The sequence below is a fragment of the Schistocerca gregaria genome, chromosome 9, assembly GCF_023897955.1.
Source record: "Schistocerca gregaria isolate iqSchGreg1 chromosome 9, iqSchGreg1.2, whole genome shotgun sequence".
NCBI lineage: Eukaryota > Metazoa > Arthropoda > Insecta > Orthoptera > Acrididae > Schistocerca > Schistocerca gregaria.
The window spans coordinates 154,993,790-155,019,739 of NC_064928.1; the positions used below are offsets into that span (position 1 = coordinate 154,993,790).

At 42.2% G+C, this 25,950-nt stretch overlaps 1 protein-coding gene across 1 annotated transcript in view; it reads right to left on the reverse strand.

The window, feature by feature from the left end:
• LOC126291470 (uncharacterized) overlaps positions 1–25,950 on the reverse strand; it is a 323,747-nt gene that overhangs the window by 199,333 nt on the left and 98,464 nt on the right. Inside the window, exon 9 of the mRNA XM_049984981.1 lies at positions 11,249–11,579. Coding sequence (XP_049840938.1) covers positions 11,249–11,579 — 331 coding nt within the window. The remainder of the gene's footprint in view (positions 1–11,248; positions 11,580–25,950) is intronic.

A 25,950-nucleotide genomic window follows, 5' to 3' on the forward strand; every position in this document is an offset into this window, starting at 1 on the left:
TCTGTGAAGGATAAACGCCCTCCTCTGTCGACATGTGGTGTGTATAAAATTCCATGTACCTGTGGTAAAGTTTATATTGGTACTACCAAAAGAAGCGTAAATACGCGACTGAAAGAGCATAAAGTCTTTGTCGACTTGGAAAAATAGAAAAATCAGCTGTAGAGGAACATGCTCTTCAACCAGGCAACCACCAAGTGAAGTTTTCGGATACCGAAGTTTTATCTGTTGTTGTTGTTGTCTTCAGTCCTGAGACTGGTTTGATGCAGCTCTCCATGCTACTCTATCCTGTGCAAGCTGCTTCATCTCCCAGTACCTACTGCAACCTACATCCTTCTGAATCTGCTTAGTGTACTCATCTCTCGGTCTCCCTCTACGATTTTTACCCTCCACGCTGCCCTCCAATGCTAAATATGTGATCCCTTGATGCCTCAAAACATGTCCTACCAACCGATCCCTTCTTCTAGTCAAGTTGTGCCACAAACTTCTCTTCTCCCCAATCCTATTCAATACCTCCTCATTAGTTACGTGATCTATCCACCTTATCTTCAGTATTCTTCTGTAGCACCACATTTCGAAAGCTTCTATTCTCTTCTTGTCCAAACTAGTTATCGTCCATGTTTCACTTCCATACATGGCTACACTCCAAACAAATACTTTCAGAAACGACTTCCTGATACATAAATCTATATTCGATGTTAACAAATTTCTCTTCTTCAGAAACGCTTTCCTTCCCATTGCCAGTCTACATTTTATATCCTCTCTACTTCGACCATCATCAGTTATTTTACTTCCTAAATAGCAAAACTCCTTTACTACTTTAAGTGTCTCATTTCCTAATCTAATTCCCTCAGCATCACCCGATTTAATTTGACTACATTCCATTATCCTTGTTTTGCTTTTGTTAATGTTCATCTTATAACCTCCTTTCAAGACACTGTCCATTCCGTTCAACTGCTCTTCCAAGTCCTTTGCCGTCTCTGACAGAATTACAATGTCATCGGCGAACCTCAAAGTTTTTACTTCGTCTCCATGAATTTTAATACCTACTCCAAATTTTTCTTTTGTTTCCTTTACTGCTTGCTCAATATACAGATTGAATAACATCGGGGAGAGGCTACAACCCTGTCTCACTCCTTTCCCAACCACTGCTTCCCTTTCATGCCCCTCGACTCTTATTACTGCCATCTGGTTTCTGTACAAATTATAAATAGCCTTTCGCTCCCTGTATTTTACCCCTGCCACCTCTAGAATTTGAAAAAGAGTATTCCAGTCAACATTGTCAAAAGCTTTCTCTAAGTCTACAAATGCTAGGAACGTAGGTTTGCCTTTTCTTAATCTTTCTTCTAAGATAAGTCGTAAGGTCAGTATTGCCTCACGTGTTCCAACATTTCGACGGAATCCAAACTGATCCTCCCCGAGGTCTGCATCTACCAGTTTTTCCATTCGTCTGTAAAGAATTCGCGTTAGTATTTTGCAGCCGTGGCTTATTAAACTGATAGTTCGGTAATTTTCACATCTGTCAGCACCTGCTTTCTTTGGGATTGGAATTATTATATTCTTCTTGAAGTCTGAGGGTATTTCGCCTGTCTCATACATCTTGCTCACCAGCTGGTAGAGTTTTGTCATGACTGGCTCTCCAAAGGCCGTCAGTAGTTCTAATGGAATGTTGTCTACTCCGGGGGCCTTGTTTCGACTCAGGTCTTTCAGTGCTCTGTCAAACTCTTCACGCAGTATCGTATCTCCCATTTCGTCTTCGTCTACATCCTCTTCTATTTCCATAATATTGTCCTCAAGTACATCGCCCTTGTATAAGCCTTCTATATACTCCTTCCACCTTTCTGCCTTCCCTTCTTTGCTTAGAACTGGGCTGCCATCTGAGCTCTTGATATTCATACACGTGGTTCTCTTCTCTCCAAAGGTCTCTTTAATTTTCCTGTAGGCAGTATCTATCTTACCCCTAGTGAGATAAGCTTCTACATCCTTACATTTGTCCTCTAGCCATCCCTGTTTAGCCATTTTGCACTTCCTGTCGATCTCATTTTTGAGACGTTTGTATTCCTTTTTGCCTGCTTCATTTACTGCATTTTTATATTTTCTCCTTTCATCAATTAAATTCAATATTTCTTCTGTTACCCAAGGATTTCTAGCAGCCCTCCTCTTTGTACCTACTTTATCCTCTGCTGCCTTCACTACTACATCCCTCAGAGCTACCCATTCTTCTTCTACTGTATTTCTTTCCCCTATTCCTGTCAATTGTTCCCTTATGCTCTCTCTGAAACTCTGTACAACCTCTGGTTCTTTCAGTTTATCCAGGTCCCATCTCCTTAATTTCTCACATTTTTGCAGTTTCTTCAGTTTTAATCTACAGGTCATAACCAATAGATTGTGGTCAGAGTCCACATCTGCCCCTGGAAATGTCTTACAACTTAAAACCTGGTTCCTAAATCTCTGTCTTACCATTATATAATCTATATGATACCTTTTAGTATCTCCAGGGTTCTTCCACGTATACAACCTTCTTTCATGATTCTTAAACCAAGTGTTAGCTATGATTAAGTTGTGCTCTGTGCAAAATTCTACTAGGCGGCTTCCTCTTTCATTTCTTAGCCCCAATCCATATTCACCTACTATGTTTCCTTCTCTCCCTTTTCCTACACTCGAATTCCAGTCACCCATTACTATTAAATTTTCGTCTCCCTTCACTATCTGAATAATTTCTTTTATTTCATCATACATTTCTTCAATTTCTTCATCATCTGCAGAGCTAGTTGGCATATAAACTTGTACTACTGTAGTAGGTGTGGGCTTCGTATCTATCTTGGCCACAATAATGCGTTCACTATGCTGTTTGTAGTAGCTTACCCGCATTCCTATTTTCCTATTCATTATTAAACCTACTCCTGCATTACCCCTATTTGATTTTGTGTTTATAACCCTGTAGTCACCCGACCAGAAGTCTTGTTCCTCCTGCCACCGAACTTCACTAATTCCCACTATATCTAACTTTAACCTATCCATTTCTCTTTTTAAATTTTCTAACCTACCTGCCCGATTAAGGGATCTGACATTCCACGCTCCGATCCGTATAATGCCAGTTTTCTTTCTCCTGATAACGACATCCTCCTGAGTAGTCCCCGCCCGGAGATCCGAATGGGGGACTATTTTACCTCCGGAATATTTTACCCAAGAGGATGCCATCATCATTTAATCATACAGTAAAGCTGCATGTCCTCGGGAAAAATTACGGCTGTAGTTTCCCCTTGCTTTCAGCCGTTCGCAGTACCAGCACAGCAAGGCCGTTTTGGTTAATGTTGCAAGGCCAGATCAGTCAATCATCCAGACTGTTGCCCCTGCAACTACTGAAAAGGCTGTTGCCCCTCTTCAGGAACCACACGTTTGTCTGGCCTCTCAACAGATACCCCTCCGTTGTGGTTGCACCTACGGTACGGCCATCTGTATCGCTGAGGCACGCAAGCCTCCCCACCAACGGCAAGGTCCATGGTTCATGGGGGGAGGAAGTTTTATCTACAACGTTAAATTACTATCCCCGGCTAGACAGAGAAACTATTGAAATTTATAAACATCACGATAATTTTAATAGGAAAGGGGAGGCTATGAAACTTAGCGATATATGGACAGTGGCTCTACAAAATTGCTAACAATTTTTATCTCTGACAAGGTGGTAATCGATAGTCAACCTTATCTTTGCTATGGATTATCACTGCTCATCATGTGTCACCTGAACCACGCCCCCCTTTCTCACAATATATAAGTCGCTCCCCGACACCCCGACCAGTAAGTCGGCAAGACTCAGCGGAGCAGCGCCTCTGAAGAAGTCCAGCGCAGTCCTGGACGAAACGTAAGGAGCAGAAAAGTTCTTTGACCACGACCTCACATCCCGGAAAGTATATCAACAGCCATGTCACCCGGTCGTGAAAGACTTCATTCTAGTTATCATTTACTGTCATGTTAATCGTTTGAATGAGTGTCCTATACGAATGCATTCCAGAAATTCCATTATTCTATTTTTTCCATCGGTGCAGAAAAAAAGTTACTACCGGAACCTAAGTGGCAGCATGTGCTAACTAATTGTTGTCAAACGTAGCGCATAGGACTCTTCCGGGCCTCATACCTTGGGTTCCATTGATGACAGGAATACAGCACCAAGTATTCTGGATTTCACTTTAACTAGGGTCAATTTTTACACATCTTACCGTCACTAACCTACAGTACAGGGTTAAAGAATGAACATTACACACTTCCTCTTGCTTAGGCTAATGTAGCAAATCGCATTTTTTCTTCTTTTTATGTGGTCTACGGTGGGCCTTAATGGGCTTATGGAGCCACCATTATTTCATGGACAGCTCCTTAGAAACCCCTCCCCTCCTTCTCCCCCCCCCCCCCAAAAAAAATGTTTTCCCATTTCTTGATATCAAACCCAGGCTATGGATTCCGAAATGGCTATGCACAGCGTTACGGCGTAAAGTCAAGCGCCGGGGCACCGGCACGAAAGTAGGGAACGATAGAGAAGAGGTGGCTGTGACAAGACGTCGGCCAATTTTATGCTAACCAATCCCTCTCCAGGACGACAATGTGGCATCAGCGGCCACTATGTTAAAATGACATATATTCCTAAGATCCCAATCTCGAACTGTGTCGAAAATGTTTTTTAATACCTTTATCCGTTTCCGTGATACAGAGGTTCAAAGTCACCCTGCCCGTACACGTAAAATATGCACGTAAAATCCGGTGTGAGGCAAAACAGTTTGTAAACTGGCGTAGCACATAGAAATATTCTGTTAAGTGTCTGCGTTGTCGTCAGAAGGGTTCTGGGAATCCTATGTTTGTGTACTGAAGAACACGTAAAATTTTTGTGCACTTAAAATACGGTCTGACGAGTAAAATTAGTACTGCATTATTTCAGTGTCACGTAAATTACTTATCAAAATTTTACTGACCCAAGAAGTTCTTTTCACATGAGTGACACTCCCTGTTGCGGCAAGAAAAAAAAGAGAATCAGAGGAAATTGCTATCGGAGCATAAGAAAGGCGAATATGCTCCTGTTAAAAGACTGACTGAAAAGTGGGGTACCAACTGCCTGATTCAACTGTTCTCAGCAACTTTAAACATTTTTCCAAAAATTTTGGCGTGCGAACATACATACTTTTATGCTAAGAGAGGAGGTAGTGATAGTGTGAAAGAGACGGAAAGATAATAAATACTGGAGGATAGACAAACGTTGTGGTATAGATAGAACGAAGGAGAGAGCACTTTCAGGGAAAGAGAGGAACACAGTGGCAGTGTACCACAGTTGACAGTGACAACATACCTGGAAAAACAGGGTCAGACGCATGGGTAGAGAGAGAGAGAGAGAGAGAGAGAGAGAGAGAGAGAGAGAGAGAGTTGGGCTGGGCTGCATGAGCGAGTGAGAATGGACTAATGGTAGAGGGTGGGTATGAGAGACTTACAGCAAAGGACTAGTGGATAGCTTGAAGGAGTTTGAGGTGAATTGAATGCTAAAAAGAACACGAATATATTTGTATGCCAAAATTTTTGGGAGCATTTTTAAAGATACGTAGGAAGGTAGAATGAGACAGCTTGTACCCCACTTTTCAGTAAGAGTCAAACAGAAGTAGATTCGACTCTTGTGCTCCAATAGGAGTATTTTTCCACTGCTAATTATATGTCCGGAAACCAATATCCGTCGGGATATGGACCAATTTTTCTTCTCATTCTCATCTGTCTGTTACGCAAGAGTAGACATTACTGGCGGTGTTGCATGCGGTTAGCACGCATCCAGACATCTCAGGCCGTCTTCACTGCTACTTTCTCACTGCTGGCTCCATTTGGATTGCGTCACATTCGTTCTTCACACGCTCGTACAACGTCTCTACATTGTCAATGGGTTGTGCATACACCATTGTCTTCAGATGTGGCCATAGCTGAAGTCCAATGAACTGAGGTCCGGTGAGTGGTATGGCCACGCTACCGTACCTCCTGACCAGTTCATCACCCATTAAACGTTGCAGTAAGGTACTGTAGCGCCATCCATGGAAAATAGGATGTTGCTAAGTCGTGCGTAAACCACAGTCTTACTCCTGCAAGGTTAATTACCTCTGGTGATTCATTGTGCAGAAATCTGTGATACGCGGCACCCGTTAAGCTGTTTCGTCCTGTGAGTGTCACCGACATTTCCGTGCTTACATTGATGCTGTTGTGTTTCTCATGCTTTACTTAGATGATTTTGCGAGAATTTTCATCTGTCCGCTTGTGCGCATAGCGGCAATTTACTATGCTGTTCCTTGTGAATCATACCTCATCTGTACATGAAGTGGAGGCTTTACACTGCGAATCTTCACCCGCCCATATCTCGACCGATGTTGGTTTCGGAAAACACCATAATAGGAAAATGTCTCAGTTTTCACCAATATTACCACATGCAAAAATATGACACTTGTTAGACAACCTGTATGCAGTAAAGATAATCAGTACAAAGGCAGGGTTCCGACACAAGTAGCAGTATAATGTCTGAAGCAAACATGTATCGAATTCATTATGAAACTAATAGATGCATATAACACCAACAGTCATGACGGAATTACATATCATGACGAAGTTACATATTTTCTTTCATGGGACAATTAAAGTAAGGCGATTGCATTTCCTGGATGGAAACTGGTGTAAAGGCACTCACTATCCTGTTGTGTTATTGCATTGTTAGTACTTCCTCCTACCTCCGTTCTTCCTAATTACCTCAAAAACCCCTTCGGCGTTAATATTGTAATGCTGTGTGGGTCTTACGTTGAAAATTTCGCCCGCTCTTCTCTATCGCTCTTTTCAGCTCACTTACAGGTTCAAATTGCCTTCCATTCTAATAAACACGCCTTACAAGTATTCCCCAAAAGGTTTTCCACTGGGTTCACATCCGGGCTACATGCAGGCCGTGGTAAGATATCGATATCTATCTTGATATCGCGGTCTGTAGCAGCAACGTCCACAAACTCAATATCTTGTTGAAAAATTAGACTTTTGTACGCTAGGTCCTTATACATTCTAATCAGTTCTGTCTCCAGCATCTCCGCGCACATGTTAGCATTCTAGTGTTCAGCCAGGCAATGCGTGATTTACCTTCAATGCAGAGGCCTGCTAAAACCTAACAGTTCCACTACTGAAATTTCTGCTCATTCTTACCTGGTGCTCTGTTTTCAGATCATGCCAATAATACTGGATCTATCCAGACTATCTAAATTAAACGCCTCCTCATCAATGAACATCACTTTATCCCATTCTGAAGCCTATGACATTTGTTTTTAATCAAAGTCGTATCTAGCCAATTTATGTTTGGACGTTGGAGCAGGTTCCTTGCATTCGCTTATTGGCTAGAAGATGTTTGTCATTTGACGAAATATGTCCCACACGTATGGCAATTACTGGCTATTCTAAATAAGCAACAAGTTGACGCGAATAACCGTTTGTGGCCCTTGATCGCCTTGATCGCCATATTTTCCGTTCTGTCCATATCGTGCGCCCAGTCTAACGAACTGTATTTGAACATGAAACTACCTGGCAGATTAAAACTGTGTGCCCGACCGAGACTCGAACTCGGGACCTTGCCTTTTGCGGGCAAGTGCTCTACCATCTCAGCTACCGAAGTAGCTCACGCCCAGTCCTCACAGCTTTACTTCTGCCAGTATCTCGTCTCCTACATTCCACACTTTACAGAAGCTCTCCTGCGAACCTTGCAGAACTAGCACTCCTGAAAGAAAGCATACTGCGGAGAAATGGCTTATCCACAGCCTGGGGGATGTTTCCAGAATGAGATTTTCACTCTGCAGCGGAGTGTGCGCTGATATGAAAGTGAAGCTGTGAGACCGGACGTGAGTCGTGCTTCGGTAGCTCAGTTGGTGGAGCACTTGCCCGCGAAAGGCAAAGGTCCCGAGTTCGAGTCTCGGTCAGTCACACAGTTTTAATCTGGCAGGAAGTTTCATATCAGCGCACACTCCGCTGCTGAGTGAAAATCTCATTCTGTATTTGAACAGTTCAACTTCATGGGATTTTGACTATTGGAGTGTCCCATTTTCATGTAAGTACGAATTTTTGCTTTCTCTTCACATGGAAACTGTTTTCCTCATGGCACAGTAACAATCGTGGTTTATGTACAAGACACGCCGTATCACTAACTGTGTGTTTCCTACCTGCAGCAAACATACGTAAGCACACACTGGCACCAGAGCCAACTTCCTTGACGTTGAGTTCCACCCACTACAACTTGAATCTTTGCTGTCTCGTTACATTCTGTACTACTGACATCAAATGCCATTCCATTTGATTACATTTGTCAGTATACTAGACCTCATACTACTGCAGATATACCGTGCAACCGATAATGTTAATTTTCCCACATATATCCATGACTTTATGTAGACGGCGCGATGAAAATTTGACTAGTGTAACCCGGTACGTTACATTGGATGGATAGTACTCGACAGAAACAAACGTATTAAGGGGGTGGGGGAGACCAAAAAGTTTCGGTTCCAAAGTTGTGTTGTTCGAAAAGAGGAAGCTCTTGTCTTTCACAGTCTGCTGATCGATATTACGCGACCATCCCCTAATTTCAATTCACAGAAATATATGTACACTATTTAAAGCTCTTATTTTTTTATTCTATTATTTAATGAGCGTTTTACTAATGTGATTGCCTATTATTATAAATTGATTTTTATTTATGTTTTGGTATAGTGACTCATTTTACTGTTTCCTCCTTTTAATTAGGTTTGCGGTGATTGTGAAGTCTATAATGCTTACTGTTGTCCGTTAATTAAAGAATATGGTAATACCACATGCGTTTCGCAGGAGCAGACCTCGTGGAGTCGCCTTGCTGGAACTTATCCACCTGACATCACTGAAGATAATTTATACCTCTACGGAAATCGATCGGTACAGTCAAGTGCTATGCTGTGTCATGTGTATGAAAATTATTAGGTCTTAGGAGAAATGTTTTCGACGAATCCCAAAACCGCGTAAAACTACAGGTTCGCACGATCAAACCACACAACACTACCGAATGACCTGCGTCTTTATAATAACCTATTATTTCTTTTTAAAAATGCGGAGTTGTGTACTATGAGCAGAATACTGCTACAATGAAGCGCCAAAGAAACTGGTATAGGTATACTCATTCAAATACAGAGATACGGAAACAGGCAGAATACGGCGCTGCCGTCGGCAACGTCTGCGTAAGACAAGTGTCTGGCGCAGTTGACTGCTGCTACAATGGCAGGTTATCAACATTTAAGTGAGTTTGAACGTGGTGTTATAGCCGGCGCACGAGCAATGGGACACATCATCTCCGAGATAGCGATGAAGTGGGGATTTTCCTGTGCACCGTGAATATCAGGAATCCGGTAAAACATCAAGTCTCCGACATCTCTGCAGCCGAAAAACGATACTGCAAGAACAGAACCAACGACTGCTGCAGAGAATCGTTCAGCATGAGAGAAGTGCAACCCTTTCGCAGACTGCAATGATGAGCCATCAATAAGTCTCAGCGAAACATTATCGATATGGGCTTTTGGAGCCGAAGGCCAACTCGTATACCTCGATGACTCAACGATGCAAAGCTTTGCGCCTCGCCTGGGCCCGTCAACACCGACATTGGACTGTTGACTGGAAACATGTTGCCTGGTCGGACAAGTCTCGTTTCAAATTTGTCGAGTGGATGGACGTGTACGGGTATAGAGGCAACCTCACGATTCCATGGACCCTGCATCAAGGGACTGTTCAAGCTGGCGCTGTAATAGTGTGAGGCGTGTGCAGTTGGAGTGATATGGAACCCCTGATACGTCTAGATACGACAAACACACATGACGAGTAAGCAAGCATCCTCTCTGATCACCAGGATCCATGCATGTCCGTTGTACATTCAGACGTACTTTAGCAATTCTAACAGGACAGTGAGATATCCCACACGTCCAAAATTGCTACAGTGGGCTCCAAGAATACTCAGAAGAGTTTGAACACTTCCGCTGGCCACCAAACTCCCCAGACATGAACATTATGTGCATGTCGTGGATGCCTTGCAACAGATCTCCACCCGCTCCTAATCTTACGGATTTACGGACAATCCTGCAGGATTCATGGTGTCATTTCCTCCCAGCACTACTTCAGACACAAGTCGAGTCCACGCCACGTCTTGTTGCGGCACTTCTGCGTTCTTGCGGGAGCCCTACACGGTATTAGGCAGGTGTACCAGCTTCTTTGGCTCCTCAGTGTATTACGGCCGTGAAACGTGGTAGACATGTAAACGAAATTTTCACTCCGCAGCGGAGTGACATCGGTACGAAACTTTCTGGCAGGTTAGAACTGTATCGGATCGAGACTCGGACTCGGAATCTTTGCCTTTGGAGGCCAAGTGCTCTACTGGCTGAGCTACCCAAAACAACTCACGACGTGTTCTCACAGCTTTACTTCCACCACCACCTCACACATCCTACCTTCCGAACTTCACAGAAGCACACCTTCGAAAGACTAGCTCTCCTGAAAGAAGACAGTCCCCGAGTTCGAGACTTGGTGCTGTTTGGCAAGAAGTTCCGTATCAGCGCATTGGTGCAGAATGAAAGTCTTATTCCGTTAACATCCCCCAGGTCGCCATATTTCCACAATATCCTTTCATCCAGGAGGGCTAGTCTTGCAAGTTTCACAGCCAAGCTTCAGTTATGTCTGGAAGGTAGGAAATGAGGTAAAGCTGTGAAGACGGGTTGTCTCTCATGCTTGGTTAGTGAAGTTGGTAGAGCACTTGCTCACGAAAGGCAAAGGTCCCGAGTTTGTGCCACGGTCTAGCACACAGTTTTAATATAATATACATGGGAATGTGTTAATGTAGAACCGATTTACGCTGGTAAAAAATGAGTTCCAAGTTTGGCCTCCAGGCGCAAATCGAGCACTGCACAGCATCTCGTCAATGTCTTCGGTGTCCATATTGAACAAAATCTGTAAGCGGTAGTCTATAACATGATCAAAATTATATCTTTCTCAGTCTTTTGACCTTTTCTGCCCATGGACCATTCCTATCCATGACATGTGGAAGCATTTATATATGATTCTCTTGCACACAACACCACACTTGGCCAAAATTGGAGCTAACTTTTTACAACGGTTCTGTATTCTACCAAGTTTTGCTGCATAGGACAACACATTGGCCCACCCAGTACCTGAAGTAGGTGTGGCCTCGTGGCTGGTCCTAGCTCACCTCTTTGACTACGGCAGTGGCTTGCTGCTGCGCTTCGTCCTCGGCTGCCCTGGGGTCGAAGTCGGGGTCGCTGAGGCGGCGCTCGGGGGCGGCGGTGACGCCTCCCAGCAGCTCCTCCTCCAGGTAGCGCAGCTCCGCCTTGCCCGGTGCTGCGACGCGCTCTACCACGGAGGTGTCGAACGGGTCCTCCGCGAAGCAGCTGGCTTCCTCCGCCTCGTCTGCGGCGCCGGCCGCCGGCTCGATGGGGTCGTGCCCGAGCTTCGAGAGGTCTGTGGTGCTGCCACCCAGCAGGTCCCGGTGACTGGGGGTCAGGGAGTTCAGCTCCTCCTCGCTGCAACAGCAACGTACAGTTTGCTCATTGTAGAAGTATCTCTGTGTGTGTGCGTGGGAGGGGAGGGGGGACCGGGGTGCTGTCATGTTCGAATGTGAGTCGCTGTGTTCACATTTGTGTCACCGGTTCCGGTTTTTATGTCACCGGTTCCGGTTTTTATGTCACCGGTTCCGGTTTTTATGTCACCGGTTCCGGTTTTTATGTCACCGGTTCCGGTTTTTATGTCACCGGTTCCGGTTTTTATGTCACCGGTTCCGGTTTTTATGTCACCGGTTCCGGTTTTTATGTCACCGGTTCCGGTTTTTATGTCACCGGTTCCGGTTTTTATGTCACCGGTTCCGGTTTTTATGTCACCGGTTCCGGTTTTTATGTCACCGGTTCCGGTTTTTATGTCACCGGTTCCGGTTTTTATGTCACCGGTTATTTTTATTTGTGCCTGTGTTCTACACATTCCAGTACCACTCATATGATTCCGATAAAACTTTGGTGAATTATGTGTATGGCTGCAGGCGTGTCTATGGGGATTAAGAATCACCTACCACCCACACAGGTGATGGTGAAGATGTGTTGACATAGAAGCTTAACCAAAGAATGTCTGGAGCTAGTTCAATGAAATTTTGTGCAAACAATAACGTTGAAAGCTGAAGAAATGAATTAAAATTGTGCTGCAGCCAGGACTCGAATCTGGGTCTTTTTTCTTACTGGGCAGATATGCTGATCATTACCCCAACACAGCATTATGGTACAACATTGCTGCACGGACTACCAAACTCAAATATCCTCCCCAACACGAACTCCAATTCACATCTCCCCTTATATTGTCACTATTACCAGGGCTCTCAGACATTGGAATAGCACCCCAGTATCTACATGACTACTCCGCAATTCACATTTAAGTGCTTGGCAAAGGGTTCATCGAACCACAATCATACTATCTCTCTACTATTCCACTCCCGAACAGCGAGCGGGAAAAACGAACACCTAAACCTTTCTGTTCGAGCTCTGATTTCTCTTATTTTATTTTCATGATCATTCCTACCTATGTAGGTTGGGCTCAACAAAATATTTTCGCATTCGGAAGAGAAAGTTGGTGACAAATTTCGTAAAAAGGTCTCGCCGCGACGAAAAACGTCTATGCTGTAATGACTTCCATCCCAACTCGTGTATCATATCTGCCACACTCTCTCCCCTATAACGTGATAATACAAAACGAGCTGCCCTTTTTTGCACCCTTTCGATGTGCTCCGTCAATCCCACCTGGTAAGGATCCCACACCGCGCAGCAATATTCTAACAGAGGACGAACGAGTTTAGTGTAAGCTGTCTCTTTAGTGGACTTGTTGCATCTTCTAAGTGTCCTGCCAATGAAACGCAACCTTCGGCTCGCCTTCCCGACAATATTATCTATGTGGTCCTTCCAACTGAAGTTGTTCGTAATTTTAACACCCAGGTACTTAGTTGAATTGACAGCCTTGAGAATTGTACTATTTATCGAGTAATCGAATTCCAACGGATTTCTTTTGGAACTCATGTGGATCATCTCACACTTTTAGTTATTTAGCGTCAACTGCCACCTGACACACCATACAGCAATCTTTTCTAAATCGCTTTGCAACTGATACTGGTCTTCGGATGACCTTACTAGAAGTAAATTACAGCATCATCTGCGAACAATCTAAGAGAACTGCTCAGATTGTCACCCAGGTCATTTATATAGATCAGGAACAGTAGAGGTCCCAGGACGCTTCCCTGGGGAACACCTGATATCACTTCAGTTTTACTCGATGATTTGCCGTCTATTACTACAAACTGCGACCTTCCTGACAGGAAATCACGAATCCAGTCGCACAACTGAGACGATACCCCATAGCTCCGCACTTGATTAGAAGTCGCTTGTGAGGAACGGTGTCAAAAGCTTTCCGGAATCTAGAAATACGGAATCAATCCCCTGTCGATAGCGGCCATTACTTCGTGCGTATAAAGAGCTAGCTGCGTTGCACAAGAGCGATGTTTTCTGAAGCCATGCTGATTACGTATCAATAGATCGTTCGCTTCGAGGTGATTCATAATGTTTGAATACAGTATATGCTCCAAAACCCTACTGCAAACCGACGTCAATGATATAGGTCTGTAGTTAAATGGATTACTCCTACTACCCTTCTTGAACACTGGTGCGACCTGCGCAGTTTTCCAATCTGTAGGTACAGATCTATCGGTGAGCGAGCGGTTGTATATGAGTGCTAAGTAGGGAGCTATAGTATCAGCGTAATCTGAAAGGAACCTAATCGGTATACAATCTGGACCTGAAGACTTGCCCGTATCAAGCGATTTGAGTTGCTTCGCAACCCCTAAGGTATCTACTTCTAAGAAACTCATGCTAGCAGATGTTCGTGTTTCAAATTCTGGAATATTCCATTCGTCTTCCCTGGTGAAGAAATTTCGGAAAACTGCGTTCAATAACTCCGCTTTAGCGGCACAGTCGTCGATAACAGTACCATCGGCACTGCGCAGCGAAGGTATTGACTGCGTCCTGCCGCTTGTGTACTTTACATACGACGAGAATTTCTTCGGATTTTCTACCAAATTTCGAGCATTAGACGTAATGAGGAAGTGCTGTACTACATGTGATCGTATAGATCTTAAATTAAATTTTTTCCTGAGACATTTAAGTGTCTCATTCATCTACGATGATGTTGGAAGCTGAAGAAGTGAATTAAAATCTCTCAGGGAAAAATTAATTTAAGATCTGTACTATCACTTCCCCATTACGTCCAACGCTAGGGTGCTACTCCAATGTCGGAGAGCCCTGGTAATAGTGACAATGTAAGGCGAGATGTGAATTAGTGTTTGTGTTTGGGGAGGGTATTTTACTCTGGTAGTTCGTGCAGCTACGTTGACCATAATGCTCTGGTGATGTAATGGTCATCGAATCTGCCTAGTAAGCTGCCGGCACGGTAGTTTAGCGTGTTCGGTCAGAGGGTTTAGCTACTCTCTGTAATAAAAAAACTGAGTAAACGGATCAACGAACAACCTGAACGAGTGTCATCGGACGTCGACCACAAACAAATTTAACGAAAAATACATAGAACAAAAATGAGAAAACGTAAGCAAAAAGCCCCGGTTTCGAGTCCCGGTCACAGCACACATTTTAATTCACTTCTTCAGCTTCCTACGTTATCTTAGATAAATTAGAGACTTAAATGCCTCAGGGAAAATTTTGTGCATACATTTCCCGTTATTTGGATAAAAACCTGTGACGTAATACACCCAACCACTCCTAGGGGTGTGGGTGAGATGTCATATGTACAAAAAAATGATAATGGCCCGCTCTATAATCAAATCCATAGTTTTTATGCATACTAGACTTATCACAATAGCGTTCCACCCTTAGAGTTGGGGGCAGGAGGGGTGGGGGGGGTGGGGGGGTGGGGCATGCAAGGACAGTGACTTACTAGCAAATCTCTATAAAGTCTGAAATAATTTCCGTCAAACTAAATACATGTATCACTTTCTATCTAGAAAAACACAGAAGCTGCAAGCATCCCTGTGTTTTGGTGTGAAAGGGTTTACAGAAGAGCACTCAAAGTTTAGACGAATTTTAGCCAAATTTGCTAGTAAATGACTCATTATTTCTATAAAAATACTGTGGGAGTAATATATCCGCACAATCCTAACGGGAGGGGGGGGGGGGGGGTGAAAATAAGAAGGCGCGATGTGTAGAAACATCAGAAAGCAACCTGTGTTTCTTTCCTGCAGTTAGTTGACTTGGAATACTTTAAATGCATGAAGCGCAATCTGTCTTCTTTGTATCACGGTGGGGACAACCGAATTTTGTTTTTTGTTTTTGTGGAAGACGGAAGACCAAAAATATTCAGAGGCCTTAGTTTCTCTTCGTGCACACAATGTTTAACTAACTTGTAGCTGCGTGAGGACATAAAAGGTTAACACAACCCCCAAAGTGCAGTAGCTAAACGAAATTGTCATTTTACACATGGCAGCTGCAGCATCCAAACTGCAGACAAACGATGAGCTGACTGAAGATTTAAATTTGTATTCCGCCAACTGAAGATGAGTGAAAGCCCAAAGCGCGTATTGGTATAAATAAAAATACACGAAGAAGTGGCAGTTGCTATACTTCTTTAAGAAACATTTTATGACCAAGTCAGACACGTCACAAAACTTTAAAAGTAGTACCACATTCACGCCATTGTTAAAATAGTTGGCAAAACTGCCCATGTAGAATACTTGCCCGCAAAGGTCCCGGGTACGAGACCCGGTCCGGCACACAGTTTTTATCTGCCAGGAAGTTTCATATCAGCGCACACTCCACTGCAGAGTGAAAATTTCATTTTGAACACTGTCCATATATTAGCTTGTGGCTCCTTGTCTAGCATAAAACACAGTCGAGTAAAACGTGATCCACTGTAATTTGTCCGTCATAATCACCAAACATTGGATGGTCCTCTCCCTGGAGCAAGAAGCCATGCGTCATAGCGCAGTGCCCTATATGAAGACGAGTAGTGATAACCTTGTCCCGTTTGTGTGGGTGGGAGAAGGTATACCATGGATGAGCTATTGACTTTACTGAGTGCACTTCACTTCATTGTTTATGACTTCCGGCCGATTCCATTTCCCTCTACACATGACAATGTACCTCAACAGAGAGGTGATAGAATGTAATGGAATGGAACACTGAAGGATCTGACTATAGCACCAAATCATCTTGGCTGCTACATCCCCTTAATACACATGTGCCCTAATACCTAGCACAGAGAGACCTCCTCCACCAACTTTCATAGGCGTAGTAGATCGTCGTGGATGTTCTGGACTAAGTTATCTGGTGGGTTATAGCTTTGCAGAGAATTAAGGGCACTAAGGGAGGCTAAACAGAACAGGAATGTAGCAGTCACTACACCTCTCATCGGCTCGGGGACCCTCACGATCTCGTATAATTTGGCTTCGAACACAGTGAATTCTTGAGTTAACCAGATCTTGTGGGTACAAGCAGGGAAGACAAATAAGCATCCAACTGAGACCCCTGTTTAGACTCAACTGTAAAGACAGTTATATAGTAGTGCTGCAGGAGTGCAGTCCCTCCCATATCGCACTAAATCTAAAATTAATCTGGGTCTACACAGCAACAAGGGTGTCACTCGGATCCATTGTTCTCGTCGCCGTCGTCATGTCGGTATTACTCTCGTGCAAACGCCCCCTAGCAGAACTAGAGGAATACATAAATTAAAGTGCAAACAGTTGTCCTGCATTCTGTATAGCCTTAGAAGAAGAACTTCCTATACATACTACGAAGAACACATTGATGCTTTCAGCCTCAACCAGTCTCTTCGCCCTCAGCGGGTGACTGGGTGGTGCGCAATGTCCAGTCACGGAATAATCGGGGCGATATTCCTTGATGGCACGGAGACTACCAAACGGTACGCGGAAATTTTGGAAGGTGATTTAACCCCATTATTCAAAGTGATCCTGATTTCGACAATAAGTGGTTCATGCAGGACGGAGCTCGACCCCATCAAAGCAGAAGAGTGTTTGACGTCCAGGAGGAGAACTTTGGGGACCGCATTCTGGCTCAGGGGTAACCAGAGGCTACTGGCATGGGCGTCGATTAATGGGGCTATATTAAAGACAAGATGAACAGAAATAACTCCAAAACCACTGATGAGCTGAAAACAGCCATTGAGGAGGCCATTGACAGCATCTATGTTCCGACACTTCGGGTCATTCAGGATTTCGCTGTTCATCTACGCCACATCTCCAATGATGGTGGGGATATCTAATTATGTCATAACCGAAATCCGAATATCTGTAGTGACTTTTACATTTTGAATAAAGTATGTACACGCCGTAGTTGGTAACTATTGTTTTCATATAGTTTAATAAGTTAAGCAGCAACCGAGTAAGAATCGCTTCAAATAATATTTTGTCGTCACTGCTTGTCAATCATTTCCATCGAAGACCTACAACAAATACAACACGATTTTCATCCAACTCCATGGAACAAGAAAACGTTCAGTTTTACAAGGCAGATTATATTCTTGTCTACCTGAAAAACAACTAAGGTTTAACTTAATTTAAGCAGTTTTTATTTTCAAAACGTAAGTAAACTATGTTGTTAATATGATTACAACTGGAACAGACAGCTCTGAAATTTAGAATTTACCGGGTTTATCTGATGATTAGGATACACCAGAAGCACAGGAAAATTCACCCAATAACACTTCTTTCGCAGTAATGCTGCTTACGCCATAGAATAAAAATAGAACTACTCCAGTTATGAAACCTGCTATCAACAGTCGCGCTGAAATTTCCTAGCAGATTGAAACTCTGTGCCGGACCGAGACTCGATATCACAGTCACTCTGGGATATTTAACAGATTTCTTTGATAAAGACTTTAGGTACTCTGTCAGATTCCATATTGAAACAACTTTTAAGACGCTATGAAAGTTAAAAATATTGGTTTTTTTAAATAAGGAAGCGCTAATACTGTATTGTTTGCTGTGAGATATATGAGACACTGTGACATCGGCCGAAAACAAAGTAATTTCATGCAAACTTACAAGAAACAAATTATTCCTCTGTAGGTATTTTCCAGTTTTCATTAAATAAATTACAATAATAGTTTTTCGTAACTTTATTAACTGAACAGTACAGCGCAGTAGTTACTTAATGAAGTTTTTCATTTGCAAATATGCTAAAAACTGGTCGTAATATTACTTTCACATTCTTATAATGTGGCATCAATATAGAATCTTTCAAAGAGATGTTTATATGACAGTAATGGACTGAATTTACTATTTCATGTTGTTCTCGTCACATGTACTTACACCTATTTTCCCATAACAGCATAGTTTTCCCATTATAGTATATCTGGTATAGTTTTATGGTAAGTTTTGTAGTTAAAATATGTGTTATAGTAGCTTATGACGTTCTAGTCGCCATACTGCTGGTGATGGAACTAATCACTCTGCGTTCAACTTTTTTGTGGAGGTAACAAAAGAAGGGAGAGGGAGCTACATATTTCTCCCGTGCGATGATTCAAAGCAGAGTGGGCGGAGCCTGCCAGCATCTTAAATAACCCAAAATATTAGCAGACTGCCGTATACGATTGCTTCTTGCTCATTTTTGTTATGTGCACTCAATAACTGTTTTAAATACTAAAAATTTCAGTGCTTACATGAATAACGTAGTGTCAGGAAGGTAACTGCAAACGTTTCTTTGTTCTTGAATGTGTATTTGCTCTACTAATGGGACGCACTTGGTTTCGTTAATGTAGCTTGCTTTTGTTGCTGTTTCGCATAAGCAAGAAGAAAAGGGTAATGTGGAAAGGATGCTTTCGTAATCAATTTCATTCCACTTTTACTGTATTGACATCGATAGAAAACGAAACGAATTTCGAAACTAATGCTTGTTTTCTTCCTTGTGCTGTTTCTTGTTCGTTAGATTTTCAGTTTTCAACTCGTTTGCGCGGCGTTTTTAATGTTCGCTGCTATAGAAAAATTATGAGGAAAGAAGCAAGGGATGCTATCGTATCGTGTGCGTGTCAACAACGTGATTCTTTAATACTTTTAATTAGATCGGACCGACTAGCGCACCCATACAGGACGCAAGCTGGCATTTTTGATGAAACAATTACGTCTTCACACAATCAAAGCACCAGATGCTATTTGCGATATGACCACGAAACTCAAGATATCCCTTACGGTCAAAATTGGGCACGGCACATCAGAGTGCCACCACAAGGAATTATTGCCGCGGTGAACCGTGGAGGTATGAGTGAGGTGAATCTTATGTTTTGGGCTATGTATGAAGGCGGGCGTGGGCTTCAAGTCCAACGTTATCAACATTTTTCTAGCTTCATGGTTTTTAAGTCGAATGAGACAACTTAATAGAACTAGTCTCTGCATCCACGTCAGCTGTATGATTTTTTCACTCATTCTCCTTGTTCTCGTCGTTTCACTTTACTTGAAACAAGGCATTAACAAGTCTGTGACATGCCAGTTATGAAGTGTTTTCACGGAGGCTCCGCGTTTTAGTGGTTCCATTTACATACATTTTCAGCCTTTTCGGTTATATCATGACAACGGCTGTCAACTTTTTTATTTCAAGGAGAGGTGAATAAAAAGTACATTTGTAAAAATGAAGTATTTTCCAAATTTATGTATTTCTTTACTTAGGTAGGAACTTTTGGTACTATTGGCATCAAGTATGGATTTTTGGTTGGTTTGAGAAGGTTAATAACTGGTGCTATACATTTTTTAAAAAAATAAATGACTTGGTGCTTTTTATTTAAATTTTTTGTAGCTCCAATTGGTGTGCATTCATCATTGCAAATTCTATTTCGGTAAATGCCGAAGTGACGTGAACGGAAAGGGTACAATTTTTTTTTTTTTTTGTAACTTACCACGTGCCTTTTAAGCATATCACCTGTCTAAAGTTCTTTTTTTTGGGGGGGGGGGAGGAATACTTATTTTCTTCGAATTTCTGTAAGTAATGGGGCTCCCTAATATGAGTCCCTCTTGCAGATACTGTATATCGTACTGGATTTATCTTTAAATTCAGTAACATGTCTTCCATTTCCACGCCACAGAGCGGTTCGGTATTCCTATCCGAGTAAAATGTTCATTGTTAAGAGAAGGTCTATACATAAACACGGACGAAAAACGGAACTAAAAGCTACTTATTAGCAGTCAATGAAAAGTAAATACGTGAACGGCAATAAGTGACAAGCGAAAACAGAGTGCAGTCATAACAATGATTTAACAATGTCTAAACTATCGAATGTTTCAGCTCAAAACTGTAAACGCCCGAGTGCGTCGATTGTTTTCATCCGGTTTCTTCCCCGGACTGGTTTCGCTCGAAGCAATACATTAATAATTCAACCCATAATTAAAACTACATCCGGATAAGCGACTTCTTATTGGGTTCTCCCCATCAATAGGTCTACATACGGCTAACGCCACTGGTAAAATATGGCGGGTTATATCTTATTTTTCACAAATTCCCATCAATAGGGCGATACTACTTTTATCCACGTCGCTTTCTTTAACTTCTTACTCAATATGTTTCCTCTCAAATACCCAGTGTGCAACCGCAGAGAAAATACTGGTCTGCAAGAAAAATGACAAAATGGTTGAATACTTTCACTCACTTGCGAAAACAACTACCAGCGTCACAAATACCTTGATTGCGAATACATGACTTTTCGTTCGGAGTGTTAGAGATTTCCTATTTTCTTCTGAAACATGCAGTCTATGTCTGCGATGTCCTCAAGAGAAAAAAAAAATTAATGTAATAATTGTAAACGCCTGCAGCTTGGCATGCGCTCTTGCTCCAAATACCTGGCATGTTGTCTACCAGATATCTCTCCTAAGGGGCATGAGTCTATTTCTCTCCTGTTTTCTGACATGTATTTGAAATTTCGTACTTGCAGGGTGTAGCTGAGTCAGCCCAAACAAGTACTGCTCATGACGTGTTTCCTGGGACGGAATGTCGCCAGTAAACATCGGTTTGTTCCTCGTTTGAAACAGAATGGTTTCTAAAGTGGAATTTTATGTGCTCATACGCTAAAATGAAAGATTAGTTAACAACGCCATGCCGTGCCGACAGGCCAATGACGTCATTTACATGCCGGCGAGAAGGGCCTTCAAGGAATGACCTACGACATAATATTAGCCGAGTATAAAGCAACATTCAGAGAACTAATGGCTCGTGCACGGGAGTGTAAGGTTTTGGGGAGGGAATGTACTTGTTTCTAATGGCTTCAAATACATTAAAGACTAGCAAATACCAAGTCATAGTAGGGCTATTTATATATATTTCTCTCACTTCGGTTTACGCTACTGATCCATCTGTCATCACAACCTCGTTATAAAAAAAAAAAAAAAAAAAAAAAAACAGTTTACTGTAGAACTATTCAAAACATCGTTGCTCTCAATGTACCCTGACATCGGGCTGAGGTCTACATAGGTTGCGCAAACAGCACGATATAAGCTACCAACAGTCAAGAAATAAACGACACATTTTCAAGGCGTACGTTCTACAATCTGAAATGTACAAACAAAAACATCCCTTACGTCACACTTCAAAGAGTTTACCGATGGTTCGCTTTATTCATATACTCAAAATTTGCCCTTATTTTCCCACTGTAGACTACTACTTTCTAGTTCTTAATGGGTACAAAGGCGTTAGTAACAAAACGTCCCCACCAACAGCCGGGCCGAGAGGAATGTCGTTGCGAGTCATCGGCTTTGGTCAGCGACGGAATGCTAGTGGCTGCTGTCACGTCACCTTTTGGTGGGTATATTCACAATTTTTTTGTTAGTTGATGAAGCCAACAAATGAGGAAAAAAAATTTGGTTGTGACGACAATGATCTGTAGCTTATCCCGTTTGAAGGAAAAGGAAAAGGAAAAAAAAAAATCAGTAACATCACGTAATAGTCGCCGTATTGTTTACAGCCTTTGTTCGACGTTTACGACGAAAGTAGTAAAATTCTACGAATACTATCGAATATTCCATTATATCTTGCTGCCATACCGTATGCGCGTATATAACCTACTATGGTTGATATGGGACCGCTCTATCGCATTAGCAGATAAACTTCCAATATCCATATCAGCAAACACTCCGCTGCTGAGTGAAAATCTCATTCTACCACTAAAATGTTTTTAAAGACAAAACAGTTTTCCGTAGACACTGTGGTCCACTGAAACACCACATGAGTAAGCTTTTAACTGACTGCTACCACACATTGCAAAACCTTAACTGCAAAAATCTGCCTAAAGCCTAGACAAGATAAGAGTCAGGTGAGACAGGCGGAATATACAGGGTGTTATAACAAGTATTCCATGTTTTGAGACGTGGTAAACATGGACTGTAAAACGTATAACTGAAATGCTATGAGCACTTTTTCATCTTCGTTATTGTGAAACATCTCTTCTACGCCAAACTCGTGCTCTTGTTTCGAACCGCCTGCATGTGAAAGTTACCTGCTGGCTACGTTACAGATCCCTTTGATACCATAGAGTATTTCGAATTCACAAACATGACTTTAGTCGCAATAACAGGGAACTTAGTCATTTGTCTGCTCCATTATGTAGATCGTAAGCACTTTAAAGCCCATGTTTACCAGACGTTTTCGCCTAGTTTTGGTGCATACTACCACCTCTCAAACTATGGGATCTTTTTAACATCCTGTGCAACTATCAGCTTCTGTGACTACCAATACTTTTAATTCACGTTCCTGACAGCCTATAATTTTTGACCAAAAACTATTCGGAGCGAATAGATTGCTTCTGCTGAAATACTTACTTCTGTCTGTATGCTGTTTCCTTCCGTTCTGCCGAGCTGAAGCAAACATTGCTAATAAACACGTTCAGTGGCAGTTGTTGGTTATAGACTCCTGTTATTACTTAGCCGGAACAATCACTTCCACTATCACGCGACTGAGACGTCGTAACTTTCCACCACTTATGCAACGTGGGCCTTAAACCCTGACTGTTTCCCGTAATTTCTACGTAAACACCGAGGGTAGCCGAGAGAGGGCGGTGTAGTCCCAAGCTACTCTGGTGTGAAAGTTGACAGCTGGCGCAACACTAGGGTTCCAAGCGGCGAGAAAGCAGTCACAGCGTCAGAAGAATAATTATTTTCTGTTTAATTAACGAAATAGTCGCTACATTCTTGGGTTATGAGCGTTTGTAAGTTTCCAAGAGACATGAATTATCGTGGAATACATGTAAAAACAGCTAGCCACAGTGATTCAATGACATAAGCTACTACTTACTTATGAATAAATGTATAATTGCAGCTTTCTCCGTCGAAAACAAGGGAATATAAACGATGTTTCATGCATGTGAAGCACATATTTATGATGCTGTCTGCTGTTGTTATCACAGAAACTTTTTTATGGATCTAATGATTTGCGTATTTTTACACATAATTCGAATTTCTAATACACAAATCTTTTTATAAACGTGTATTTTTGCTTCAAGAGTGAATGTGTTGAAGATTCTTGCCAATTGTGAGTCATATATAGCAATAATTATTGAATTGGTTTCTTCTGTGCTGGAAAACAGCTCTATTGCCTTTGACTATTTCTTTTCACGTCTGTATGGTTTTTCCTAAGTTACAGGTGTGGTGGCCTATATGGTACGTTACATAATATACGTATTAAATTCCATACACCGTTTCTTACGTTCCACATACATTGATTTGGCTGACACTGTAGCGAACAAAACTCCGCTTTGTTGGGTTGGTGTTCGTCGTCTTGCTCCAAAATCACAGGTCTTATCGTGTTTAGTAGCAATTTTGGATATTAAAGGAAAACAATATTATGCACTCAATATCTGTAGGCTACATGTAAATAGTAAATAAACTGTCTTGCAATATGCCGTTTTGTACCTCCTACGGTCCTTAGTAAACTAAAGAATGACAAAGGGGGTGTCGTTTTTAGTTGTTATCGATCTTGATGGCGCTACATGCACTCGCTATTGTAAAAATTACGTTCCATATCAGTATAAGCAGTAGTATTCGCAGCACTCATCCGATATCGTTGCTGGCCGCTTGGGGCGCTGCTATCGCTGTGGGTAAAAAAGAAAAGAGAGAGAGCGCCAAGAGACTCAAATGTCTATTTTTGTTTCTCTGTTACCTAACCAACGAGTTTAAAGTAATATTCTGGGCAATTATTGACGATATCGTTGCCATCGAAGCAATTTTTATTCATAAATTATTTTTTTCATTTCATCAGGAGGACGACTGTTCTCAAAATTTTCTATTTCGCTACACAGCAGTATTTTTTTAGTTAAAGGCTGCTTCATCTATCGTTTGCACAGTTACCTAGGAATAGAATTACTTTAGAGTAGCACGAATTTCATCAAAGGTACCCAGAATCGTGTATACCCAATAAAACTAAACCGCTTGTTATGGATGCAATCATCGTCATCATACTTAAACAAATAGAGGAGAGAGAGAGAAGAGTTCTGTGAGTCAACGGTGACGCCCAGAATAAAATAAAGAAACAATTGGTAATCTAGTGAAGACATCCGTTCAGAGTGAAATATTAGATTTACATCTACATGAATGGTCTACAATTCACATGAATGTGCCTGGCCTCGGGTTTCATGTGTATGTTAATCGTGTTCTGTTCAATTGCTGTTGTAGTTCGAGAGATTTTAGTTTTTGTATGCTTTTCGCCGTTCTATCCCCACGTCACACAGATTCAAATAGTACATCAGAAACATGACTGCACGTGAACGGAATAGTCTGTTACAGTCCGTGAATTCTATTTCGATTCACTGAATCTTCCTTGAAATCGCCTTTCAGTGTCATTGTAAATTGTGAAAATAATAATGTGATTCAAAAGATTATTTGCAATTCTGATGTGTGGGCTGTGTGACGCCGCAGGGATGACGTCACAAAACACCACAATAAAAGAAAATGGCTCAGGTGAGCGCGGTCAGTTTTCAGTGACGTTCGGCAATTGCTGGCAGAGTGGAGGGAGAAACAAACACATGGAGGTTTGGTTTGACAGCTCCAGGTTACATTGTTCATTACGTTCTCTGAGTACCCGTGTGGTGGCAGCACTGGTGCTGGCTATATTCACGTGGAGCAGAAACGTGTTTTATTTGTGCAGGAAATAAATAACAGTAAACAAACGTTACACACAGTATCTGTTTGTCATTTGTAAGTATAAGGTCATCTCAGACGTAGCGTCGAGGTGGGTACACAAACACCCGCTCAAAACAGCTACAAAAATGATTTGAGTTACTACTGAAGGCGGATGTGCCAAAAATCAAACATACGTAGTTCTGAAATACCTGTTGAAAGTCTGCTTACTGTCGCATGAATGAACGGAACAAACTGAATTTTACACGATCGATAGTGGCGGACACCGTGTTGACTGCTACATAGTTGTTCTGTCTGCGGAAAATTCATCATAAGCAAGTGGAACAAAAAAAAAAAAAAAAACGCGGAAGGGGACCGTTAATACTGGTTGGTGATAGTGTGATCAATTAGTAACGGCCTAAAGCAGCTCGACTCGGAAGACGTGACGTAATAGTGGCCAGCCTCATCGACAATGTCGATGGCGACGTTCCGACAGCCTGTGGAATTGTGACGTCGAACTGTTTACGACGTGAATGAATGAAATATATGACATTCCTTGGAAACAATGACTCGTTACCAGACTTGGTCACGCGCTAAGAGAAGTGATCCACGATATGCAAACACATATGTATTCTGGAATAGGACGTGACGACTCTGATATGTGTCCTGGGGCACTCTGCACTATCCATTCCACTACTAAATCAGCGTACGACAGTATAACTCTAGTTTTAACTTTTGTATTTTGTGTGCATCAT